The sequence below is a fragment of the Corvus cornix genome, chromosome 2, assembly GCF_000738735.6.
Source record: "Corvus cornix cornix isolate S_Up_H32 chromosome 2, ASM73873v5, whole genome shotgun sequence".
Classification (NCBI taxonomy): Eukaryota; Metazoa; Chordata; class Aves; order Passeriformes; family Corvidae; genus Corvus; species Corvus cornix.
Genome location: NC_046333.1, coordinates 9,328,123 through 9,340,560, shown reverse-complemented (window position 1 = coordinate 9,340,560; position 12,438 = coordinate 9,328,123). Strand labels below are relative to the sequence as shown.

Genomic DNA, 12,438 nt, shown 5'->3' with positions numbered 1-12,438 from the left:
CCAAAAAGATTTAAATATGCCCTTACAGAAATAATGTGCTGATACCCCTTTTTCAAAACTATCAAGTCCTACAGTTCTGTTTGAGCCCCACAACATCCCTGACTTCAGGAATGGAATAATTTCTCTAGTCTTTCTAGAAATTTTCACAAATGACTTGCACATGTTGGGATTTTTTTTTTCCACAGTTCAGAAACTTATTGAAAACATGATAAGAAAAAACACAATCAAAACAACCTCACAAGGTTGGTAGACCTAAACATGGATGCTTAATTTATTATATAAACTATTGAAAACCTTGGCACTGATAATCATCTTGATAAAATGACTGTGAACCAGCAAGGAAGCTGCATGTGACATGTTATTTACACCGTGATACTATTTTTCATCTAATTTGCACACAGACTCAAGTCTTGCAGTTTTTACACCTCATTAACAAAATTCATTATACCTTATACACATGCCTTCAATCTGTCTGCTCCTGGGGCTTTAAGACAGATCTGTGTATCTTTGTTAGGTGAAGCCTACTATAAAACTGTAAAATACAGCCAGGTAGGGAATGCCTTGCACTTCCCAGTCCTGAGAATTGCTACTTGAGTTATCTCCAAATGCCTAATTCACCTACTGATTCACTCTTTACTCTTTGCTTGACACCTGACTCCTGCCTTTACTGAATTTGTATATTCAAGGATTTCTTCCTGTCTTCCATGAATGCCCTTTCTGTCCTGATTTTTCACATTGCTTCAAATGCTTTTGAACAAATGTCGTTATTTTGCTAATCCTATGCATGGAGTGGCTATGAGAATTTTAATTTCCTTTTAAAATCTGCATAGTATTTGATCATAAATTCACAGGAACTATGCAAATCATTCCTTGCAGAACTGCACTACTTCCAGTAATATCACTGCTATTTTGTATTTTGACGTACAACTTGTTCTTTTGCTGTGCCTGCCATTTGCTCCTTTCTTACCTTCAGTTGTTTTGCACTTCTCTGCTAATTCTGATGACCTTTTTCCTTGTTCCCACTACTAGCTTTTAAAGCCAGATGGTTTGCATAACCCATGAGAATATACTAATTTATGTTTCAGCACTTTCATTTCTCATCTTGTCCTTTCCACAGAATGCTTTTCCCTCCTTTTTTGTTTCTCCCATTTTAGTGCTCAGATTTCTCTCAGTGTCATCAAAATTGATTTTTCTGAGGTAAAGGGACCTTTTGGCTTACTGAAACCACTCTCCTGCAAGACATAAACAGTCATGTAACAGACCTCAAGAGCAGAAATGCTTGAAAAGACCATCTAGTATCAATACATTTTTCTTGAAATTTCTGTTTTCTGAATCAAGTATTGCCCTTTTTTGCATCTGAGTCACCAACCTTAACCACAAAGGAAAGGAGGTGACTTTGCACCAGTTCTAGGAGTAATGATTTTTCCAGCACAGAGGTTCATGCTTGTCCCACAGAGCAAAATTGAGAGGATAAGAGTTGTCTGCAGCTGTCTGTAAATGCCTCTTGTTCCCCCCAAGAGCTCCCACCCAGCGCCCCTGCCCCAGGTCTTGGAAGTGAGCAAGGAGGAAGGTCTCTGCTCTCCCAGGCTTAGTCTGTTCTCTGTGGACTTTTGTTATTTACTTTTCTGTTCCATGGCAAAGCCACTTCATTTTTTATTCTTTTTACTACAATTTTTACTCTTTAAATACCTTGAGTGTGTCTCAGTCTGGTTAAAGCCAGAGATGAAGCATATCAGGTATAGTTAGAGCTGTTTGCCTGAAGTATGAAGAAGGTGGGGGGAATCTGAAACTTCAGGGAGGAATAAAGTAGATGTTTGGGTGACAGAGGGGGCTGGGACCAACATCACTTGGTGTAGCATGGAGCTGGCTGTCCCGGCCAAAAACACATGCCCTGCACGGAGACATGGCACCTGTGCTGTGTTACCTTGGTGTCTGTGACTGCTGCATTAAAGGCTGAGTATTGCTACAGTGAGTTCATGAGAAAAAGAAGAGCCTGTGAACCAGCAGGGACTCCATGGGCTTGAGACTCCTGATCCCTCCCTGGCAGCCTGGACTGATGGTCCCACTTGCGTGGAGTGATTTGGGGACAGGAGGTGGAGGATGAACACATCACCCATGTGGATGTCTCCCAGGTAAACTCACAGAGGTGTTTACCTGAGGTCTCATTAAATCCTTTGGGATAGCCAGTAATTTTCTGTGGAGAAAGCATTGGTACACAAACCATTGCTGAGGAGGCCACAGGGAGGATCCACTCAGCTGGCACATTTCAGGACAGAACTTTGATAGGGTGAACTGGTTTCACAGAATCTCAGACTTTTTAGGGCTCAAAGGGACATCTAGAGATCACCTTGTCCAACCTCCCTGCCAAGGCAGCATCACCTGGAGCAGATGACACAGGAACATGTCCCGGTGGGTTTGGAATGTCTCCAGAGAGGGAGACTCCATGACCTCCGTGGGCAGCTGTTCCCGTGCTCAGCCACCCTCAACGTAAAGAAGTTCTCCCTCTTGTTGAGGTGAAACTTCCCATGTTTTAGTTCATGACCATTGCCCCCGTACGGTTCCATTGTTTCCCCGTACAGGTGTGTGGAACAAGAACGTTTACTCCCTTCCCAAGCCCAGCCATCTTTACGGGCGATGCCAGCGGAGGCGGGCAGGATCCCGGCCTCCGCCACGGCCGGTGAGGTTCAGGGGCCGGAGGAGCCCCAGCGCTGCCCTGGCCAGGGGAGAGCCGCTTCCTCGCGGTCCCGGCGGGGCGGGCAGGGCGGAGCGGGCGGCGGGGACCGCTCCCCCCTCACGGCTGCCGGGCGGGCCGGGGCGGGGCCGGGGGCGGGCGGCCTGGTCGCTGTCCTGGGTGTTGAATCTGCTGCGGCTGCCGGAGCCGGGGAGCGGCCGCGGGAGGCACAGGGCGGGCGGGCGGCATGGAGTGAGGGCTGGCGGCGGCGGGCAGGGGAGCGGGGCATGCGATGGGCCAGGCATGATGGGCGCGCTCGGCTCCGTCCTCCCGCTGCTGCTGCTGCTGCTGCTGCCGCCGCCGCCGCTGCCGCAGGTGCTCGCCGCCGCCCGCGCATCCAGCCGCCGGGGGCCGCCGCCGAGGCGCGGATCGGTGAGTGGGGCGAGGGGCGGGGGGGCGCGGGGCTGGCGGGGAGCGCTACCCGCGCTGCTGCCCTTGGAGCTTCCCCGCAGGCAGCTTGGCAGGGCCCCGGCCGGCCGCGCCCGCACGGCGGTCGCTGAGGGGCCCGTCCGCCCGTCCCTTTCCCCCGGCTCCGGAGAAGCGGCCCCGTCCGCCCGTTCCTCACCGGCGGCTCCGGAGCCCCGTCCTCTGGTCCCTCACCACTGGCTCCGGATAAGCGGCCCCGTCCCGCCGGTGCCTCAGCACCGCCTCCCGCTGCCTGTCCCCGTCCCCCGGTCCTTCACGACCCGCTCCCGGCCCCTCACACCTCCTGCCCCCGCCGCTCCGCCCGCAGCCCCTGCCCCGGCGGCTGTCCCGTCTCGGGGGACACCTCTGCGGGGCCGCTCTCACCCGCTGTCCCTGCCTGCTGAAAACTTCCGCCGGGGCTCACGAGGCCCCTAAAATCGGGGTGCGCCAGTGGCGAGTCCCTGAAAATGCTTCCAGCTTGCACATATTTAACCCTTCTCCCGCTTTGTTGGATTCAGCCACTGAACTGCCCTTATATGTGAAATCGCCGGGCCACAAACCCCCAGATGCAGCCTTTGGTGGAGTTCCCCCTCCAACTCGTTCTCCTGGAGGTGGAAGTCAGCACTGGCTCCGGGTTAAGGCTCTTTCAGAGCTGTCAGAAAATGCCCAGTGCTGCCCAGTGCGGACCATTAAACAGCCGCTTTCTGTTGAGACATTCTCGACAGACCCCTTCTTCATTTAGAAGGTACCATCTATACTAAACATCCCCATCAGTGAAATGACCAACACTGGCATGAAGGGATCCTGAAAACAAACTCTGTGTGTTTCAAATCGATGCAATTCTCCTGTGACACTCTCCCTGGCAGTCCTTTCCTTGCACTGAGGCACTCAGCACTGTATGCTCACCTGAATTGTCTATTAATACTAATATCTATTAATAGAGTCAGTCTCATTTCGCTAACAGTATCTTCCCAAAGCTCACTTTAAGTCAAGAAGGTCATGACTAGGAGAATTTTGTATTTTTTCCTGTTTTAATACCTACCTAGGGTGGTTATGGAGATCACAGAGGGAAAACTAAACAAACTATCTCTAAGAAATCATTTTTCTAAGACAAAAAAAATTAAATTCCTTTAAGAAACAAAGGAAGCTTTCCAGAGTAGTATTGCTGCAGTTTTCCTCATGTACATTCTGTTTATTAAAAAGGAATTAAAATCAGCTGACCATGTTTTTAATGAGGCTTCAGTCAAGTGGCAATAAAAATGAGCTATTATGCTTGCTATAGTGAAGGTAGTGATGCAAGGTTTTAAGGAGAAATGGTTTGGACTGGATTTATCCATCCCTCCTCTCTCCTGGTTGCTATAGATATAGACTGTTTCTCCTAATCTGCTGAAGAGAAAGCTTGCATAAAAATATTGAAAGTAATAGCTGTAATTTCTACTCTTAATAATGCATTAGGCTGCACCGTGCTTTCAAAGTAGTCAGATTTTGATTCTTTCTCCCTAAACACAAACTGCAAATCAGTTTGGGTCACAGAATATTTTTTCAGGTTGTTGTAGCTGAAACACAAAAACAATGTGTGTGTTTGTTACTTCCCTGCAGCTTCCCTGTGCTCCTGCCTCGGCAAGGATCTTTGCCTGCCAGTTAAGTCTGTCCTTGCGTGGAAGGGAGTGGGGGAAGAGCAGCCTTGATTTTTCACAGTGAATCCACTGGTCTAGGAGGTATAATTTGGAGGCATTTCAATGGCAGCAAAACAAGCTGAGCCTCCCTACTTCTTGCTGGGATAGGGACCTCACTGATATTTCAGGGATCTCTGTGAAAGATGGGAAAGGATTGATTGTGTTTGACAAGATGCAGGAAAATGTTTGCATTGCTGGAAGTGAAACAGTTTTAGCTGTCTCTTCCATTAGAGTTCCTTTATTTCTTTTATTGACCAGTGTCTCAGATCTCATTAATCTTGAGTTCAAACTATTTATTATTGTAGATTCTGTTCAATTTTAGAGTATAATTTTTAGACACAATTAGGAGACATCACTGTAATTGTACAAAGTATCCGAGTTTAGGGATTATTTGTGGTTATATATGGAAGATACTAATTTGGTTTCTTCTTGTGCACAGTCCCATCTTCTTTAATTGAAAATTGAAGACAGATCCATTGTAAGACCTCTGGAATGTGTGCTGAAAACTGCCTTAAAAGCAAAGTAATTATAGAAACACATTTTTATTGGGCATTTTCCCCCTGTTATTTCAGAAACGCTTCCTAAAAGTTGTTTCAGAAGTAGAAGTTCATAACCTTTACCATTGCATAGGATGGATTAATCCAATTTCATTCTTTTCTTCTTTTTTATGGTCAAGTCTTGTCTGCACTTTCCAGTATAGTGAGCATCTTTAAATGTTGACCTTTATTTTGCAACATACCTACAAACTTGCTTAAGAAATTAGAAGATTTAAAGTTGGAGTTAACTAAGATACAAGATTTGTACTTCTGCTTCTTCTGCCCCTATAATTCATGAAGCTTTGTAGATTGTTCCTATGGGAAGGTGTTTTGATAACGTGCTATTACCAACAGAAGCACATATTCTTCCATTTCTTGATGTTTACCTTTCATCATTCATCATTCTGTGATGATTTACAGTAACATTTAAAATGTGAACAAATAAGGAAAATACAGTCTTCTCCCTCTCTCTTTTTCTTGCTTAGGTCTAGGCCAGGAGAGAGATTCTTATCTTTTCCATAGAAAAAAACCCCAACTGAGTACATAGCAGTATTCATTAGTCTTTAATGAAACACTGGGGCTGGGAGTTTAATATCCTAAAGAAATCTTTATTCATTTATAAAACACAGTTCATTTAAGATTATGGAACTTCTTTTTAAGTGTTTTATGAAGTAATCATCTGTGGAAAAATACATCCTGATCATGTTTGCTCAATTCCAAAGATTTGGGTTATTCCATTCTAGATGGTCATAACACTAAGCAGTACCATCAGTAAAAACTGCAGCTCCAACTACTGAAATATGTTAATTGTGCAGCTTTTTAAGTAGACTAATTGATTCAGAAAGTTGCAGTGGTACTTTATTTTCATTTTAGGTAGCCTCGGTGAGATAGAGAACTCAGTAACAAAGTAATCTGTGACCATTCTTAATCACATTCTTTCATTAGTACTAAAACACGGGTATTTTATAGCAGAAGTTGTCCTCATATGTATCAGAAAAGAGTAATGCTTGCTGCAGTGCCTTCACATTGACCTCTAATGTGTTAAATGATGCTTATAACCTTCAGCATATACAATTTTGCAATATAATTTGATCTTTTGTGCTGTGTGCAATCCCATTTTTCAGTATGCATTTTCCTCTTAAATGAGTACATTGATATGCTGTGGAAATTTCCGGAAACATTTGTTACGCACTCAATGTAAATTTGTTCCATTCAGTGTGTAAAAGTTCCTTCAGAGTTGGATTGAAGTAATCACAGGCAGAATTTTTGTCTGTCAAATGAGTGTGAATTCAGTTTTTAACTTGCTAACAAAAAGAAAAGTCTCATTTCATCCTATAAATATGAAACATACTCCTAAACTTTTAGCTGTGAGTTCCTGACACATACAGTGAGCAAAGACAGTATCTTACCTTCCTCTAGGATTTAAATGTAATTGAGGATAGAAACTTTACTCAAAAAACTTTAAAAATGTTGCATGTTAATTTTAGTACTTTCACAAAGTACTGTGTGCATATTTAACCACTGAAAAAATATTTTAGAGGTGGGTTAGGAGTTTCAAGTGGTTAAAGTTGATCAGAATTAAGAAACTGCAAGAGCAGAGACTTCAGTTACTATTGGTGAAAAGCATTTCTCCAATTCTTAAATTGCAACAGAGTGAAATAAAGAGAAGGACAGGTGAAAATATTATTTATTTAGGATTTTTTGCATTTCATTCAGTGTTTTGAACACAATCCAAAGGAGGCAGTGACAGAGAGCTTTTGTCTGTGGGTGTTTCATGGGGAATAGCAAAGAAGTATGTCTTGGTTTAGTTCTTGTTGGATGGATGTTACCATAACAAAACTAACATAGCTGTTGTTCTCAGCCATCATTAACTGCTTTGAAGATCCATGAGGACAGAAGTTTTGCTTCTTCCAGCAATTGAGCTGAAGCTTGCTGAAATCAATGTCAACCTTCCCATTGACTTCTGTAGCATTTGGATCAAAATTCTGGTTGAGGCATGTAGCAGACTGGCTGAGAAAGTAGGAGAATTAGAGTGTTACCATCCGTTCAGTAAAAAAAAAAATGCCTGACTTTCCAGTTACATTAATTTGGAACTTCTCATAGGCACTCAGGTATTTTAATACTGTATTTATTTGATGTAATTATTGATGGCGGAGGAGTGTAATTTATGATATAATACTAGAAAATAAAAATAACAGCAAAATTATTTAATTAAGACAAGGCTGTGTGCTCAGAACATGAAGGATTCAGTGTAGGAAACTGGATTGTTCCCTTCATCAAAAATATTTTTGCATATCCTAGAAATGTTTCTTAAGTTACCGGTTACGTTAAAAAGCAGCTCTAAGGTAGATTGATATCAATGCATGTCTAGCTGTCAGTTCCACTGAATTACAGGTAAGAATATTCATTCATATTTTTGGCATCATGCCAAAATGTTCTACGGTATCTTTTTTACTCTAACTTGTTTTTGTTGAAAGTTTCAAGTGGACAGGAAGTGAATTATTCCTCTGTCAGTCAAAGGAAGCAATCACAGGGTGCTCTGGAGGTTGTTCATAGGATGGGATTTCTTTGTGTTCTTGTTTGTCTTACTGACTAAGCGAAAACAGAGAAGTTTTTGGTAAGATAAGCTTGTCTCTGCTTCCTACCTGAGCGTGCCCCAACACTGCTCTGTATTTGGTGAAATCTCTATCGTCTTCCTTATTTCCTTTTTTTTTTTGTTACCAACAAATAATACCAGTTCCAGTAAGTTTACCACACCACACCACACCACACCACACCACACCACACCACACCACACCACACCACACCATCATTGTGCCGTGACGTCAGTCAGCCTGCTGAGAGGGAATTGCGTTCCTCCTAGTGGTTAGATCCTGGAACATTTGGGCAGTTCTGCTAAAGCAGCCCAAGGCGGGTCATGTTGACACACTGCTGATAGACAGGCAGTGGCCTGTGTACTTTGTCACCATGAACAACCGTGTGGGTTATAGACAGCAGTGTGGTGAGACTGCCACGGAGAGGAAAGTGCATCTGCAGTCCCTGGGGTGCTGAGCTCATTGAGAAGCAAGAGCTGAGGTCCCCGTGTCTATCAGATTTCCACTGCCTGGAAAGAGAGCATAAGAACATGAGTGCAGATGTAGGTGGTTACCATCATTCATATGTATCCAATCCATAAGAAGACCCATGCAAGACAAAAGGCAGTGTATAATTCAGCTGCCTGAGAATGATACATATTTTGGCCACTGACAGTGTAGCCTAAAATTTAGCTAAAATCTCTGCAGTTATTCATACAAAATCAGTGTATCTAATGTCTTGCTAAAACCTGTGTTGGTGTTTACAGGCAGATTTGGGAGGACATTCGGTAAATGGAGGAAAGATTGGTGTGGTTTCGGTCATAAATTTGGCAGAGGATGGAAGGTCTCCAAGAGGCAAAGTTCACTGCTAGCTTCCATCACTGGAGTGCTGAGCCGGAAGAATATTTGGTTGGGCTCAGCGTGGTCCTTATTAATAAATCTTGGAAGGCAGTGAGTAATACTGTTGTTGGTCAAACAGTTTTATATTTGCAAATGAATAGTAAGCAGGTGAAGGTGCAGATTAAGAAGCTCGTTTGGAGGGAAGCAAGCAGAAGAGAAGCCAAGGAATAGACAGAGGCATGTTGGAATGTGGATGTTTAAAATACAGAATGAGAAATTAAATCTTCAGAATTGGAGGTCAGAAATGGAGATTAGTGAGTTGTATATGATCTGTAAAAACGTAAATTTAAGATTAAATGGAGTTACTTTTTCTCTTGGAAGAGACAGTCAATTGCAGCAGCAAACCAGATGTTCAGTGGACCAGTTTGAGGCATGAGAAAATGAAGGAAGGTGACTAGAAGGATAAGAGATTTACAGAATAGAACTATTAATTCATTCTTTCAGGCCAAAGCTGTGGCAAAAAAAATGGAGTCAAGAAATGCATGTACGCTATGAGAAGCTGCTCTGGGAATAGAAAGGATTTATTTATCTTAATGTAAGGGTTGGGAATCATCTAACTAAATGTAATTAATTGAGCTAATCACTCTAGGCTCCTTTTAACCTATTTCTAGTTTATAAATTTCAATTAATTTTACCCAACTGTACATATCTAACACAGGTCAGATAAATGTCTCCCTGAGTGCAGCTATTGCTTTCCACTTAGGTATTATCTTAATACATTTCCCAGGCTAGGGCAGATGTCTGTAAATATCTACATGGTAGGCACTGCACTTTAGCTCTTCAGAAATCAGATGCTCAGGTTAAACTTAGGGAGAGCTAAACACATTTGGAAAGTGATTCACCTGTCTTTCCCCACTGAGGTGAGACTAATGAAGTAGCTTAAACTAAAGTTACGTTACTTGAGGATTACCTGCTACATTGCTTCAAAACCTTTTTGAGATTTATAGCTCTTGCAAGTGAGCTGTTTAGGGAGGTTCTGTGAGTAGTCAAGCAGGTTTGTCACATAAGGGACTGAAGTGAGGTGGCTGATGGATATTTGTAATACTTGAAAGAAACTTCTCTGAGAAAATCAGCCTCTGGTAATTGCAAACAAATGAAGGTGATCTCCAAATGAGATGGAGAAGAAATGGGTGTAACAGAATGAGCAAGCAGAGGGAAAAAAGCAGGTCAACATGCAGGAGGTCTGCAGGCAAGACAGAGAAAAAGGTAGGAGAGTCGTGTTGGAGAGCTGAAGGAAGGGGACCATGGAGACATGGGTTTTGGACAGTTAAGTGAAAGCATGAAGGGAATGGATGTGTAATGTGTACATACATTAACGAGCTTTCTTATGTGAGTTTTAGGGCCTTTATTTGTGAAGTGGTGGAAGAGCTCTGTATCTATATATATCTCAACCATTCCACAGTGTCAATACATTATTGCATTCCCAATAAGTTTGCCATTCAGAACAGCTGTACTCATCCAACAATTAGGGAGGGTTTTTTTCCTGAAAAGATTAGAGGGGCTTTATAGATTTTAGTCCTTTTGAGAAGGAATTTTTTGAGTAATTTTAGTAAATTACTGCATCTTACTGAGGTTTTTTTCCCCCTACAGTTTCTTCCAGCAAATGGTACTTAAACACTAAACATAGTTTGTTGATACACAGTCTCTCTGGACAGAGAGTTAGTGCTTACAATGCCTACCTATTTTGCTTCAAAGTAACACATTGATTAAACAAGCTGTTTTTACATGTAAAATGAGTAACTAGAAGTTTTATGGGAAGTACAGCTGGTTGTAGTGGGTGTAAGGTCTCTTCTTTCAGTCATAGCTTATCAACATGCAATGATGGTTACATAAGCTTGAAATCGCAGCCAGCAAGCACAAGGTAATGTGCAGAGATAGATGTGCCTCCCAAAATGTCCCATACTTCCAGATGTCCTCATAGAAAACAATGCAGAGGGGACCAAACACAGACTACATATTGCAATAAACTTACAAAGTTCAACAAAACTCAGGAAATAACCCTGTTACATGTTGTAACAGTAACCCCCTCCTTTTTTCCTCCCTCTTCCCCAATTAATCTTTGATCTTTCAAGTGAACCTCAGCATGTTCTACAAAGTACCTTATGAAAATCCGTCTTGGGTGCTGAATGAGGTGTTTTGAATTTCTGGCGCTACCCGTCTGTTGGTGCCCTAAAAGGGGTAAAGATATTATAACCTCTTCTCTTCTTACTATTCTGCTTTGCCTCAAGAGCAGACGTTGTCTTTTCTCTACAACTGTTTTAGTTGGTTAATAAAATTCAATTAAACTCAGAACAGTTGTTTCAGGCAACAACTTTACTTCACCTGGAAGGTCATGCCTCATCCTCAGGCCTGAGGAAGAGTTTGTGTGTTAAGCAATTTGTCTGTGTTTTTTTCAACTACTACCAGCCTGCAGCTTTGCGGTGCAGAATGGCAATAACAAAATTTTATTGTATTCCTGACAGTGGCTGTTGATCCTGCTTTTGTAAAGGGTATTAGTTTGGATAAAATAAAAAAAAATTGACCTAAACCACAGCCTTGCTCACAAGCAGTGAAACCAGTGTTGGTATTAGTGCTGGTGTCCATGACTTGGCAACAGGGAGTTGGGTTTTGGGGGTAAGAGTAGATTATTACACCATTTCTCTTAAGGTCTCAAGGGCATGAAATCTTGACTTGTGTCTGTATAAAAGATAGTCTCTTATTAGCCTGGCTTCTCTTACAGAGCAGATTTATAAGTCAGACATTACATTGTATTTGCTCTCTAGTGCTGAATTTAAAAAAACATCAAAGATTATAGGCCTTGATTAATGTGGATAAATCACTACCAAAGAATGTGAATGTCTATTCTATTTTTTTAAAGAATGTATACATTATTGTTTATTTCTCTTGGCAAAATGGTTTGCTATGATTTTAATTTGTAGTGTGGAATACTTTATATATAAAATATTTCTGTTTCAGCTTTATTGGATATATGATGTGATAGATGTTAACTATCAAGTATGTTCAGTGAGCTATTACTCACAAAATCTTCCTTCCTGTTCTAGATTTCAGCAAAGCTCAGTAGGCTCAGTATGGAATCAGTCAATGCCTTACTCAAACTAGCAAAATCTTACACCAAGCCTTTTCTGTGGCCTGGTCACACCTCTCAGCCCAGCTTCTCAGCTAAACACTGGTTCTTATTTTCATGGCATTACCCTGTGGATTATGCAGCTCCTTCCATTTGTTGGAGATGGCTGTACTCACTGGTGACTATCCCACTTCTTCCTTTGATGTCCTAACAGAAGAAAAAAAGGAGGGGAAAAGGGAATTTGGGAATTAGTCATCTGTCATGACTGTTTGGAGATAGCTGGATATTAATGAAAACAAGATACCAAGGCAAATATCATCAAGCATTTGGGTAGGTGAATTCACCTTGGAGGTGGCGACACAGTTGACAGACATAACTTCACCCCAAAAATTCTTCAGTGCAGAGTATTCCTTAAGTTTTGGTTTTTGCTTGGTCTATATTTAAGAAATGTGTGTTTGGCTGTGTTTGGTTTTTTTTGCTCTTTTTTTTCACCCTTGAAATCTGGGATCAGATTCTGCAAATTTGTCTCACATCAATTATAAAGTTGTTAAAA

General features: G+C 42.2%; 1 protein-coding gene across 2 annotated transcripts in view; it reads left to right on the top strand.

Moving 5' to 3' along the window:
* Positions 1 to 2,867: 2,867 nt before the first annotated feature.
* The window catches only part of PTPRN2 (protein tyrosine phosphatase receptor type N2), a 651,283-nt gene continuing 641,712 nt past the window's right edge, over positions 2,868 to 12,438 (top strand). For both annotated transcript variants that reach the window (XM_039548283.1, XM_039548281.1), the window contains exon 1: positions 2,868 to 3,103. In XM_039548283.1, coding sequence (XP_039404217.1) covers positions 2,959 to 3,103 — 145 coding nt within the window. In that variant the 5' untranslated portion in view covers positions 2,868 to 2,958. The remainder of the gene's footprint in view (positions 3,104 to 12,438) is intronic.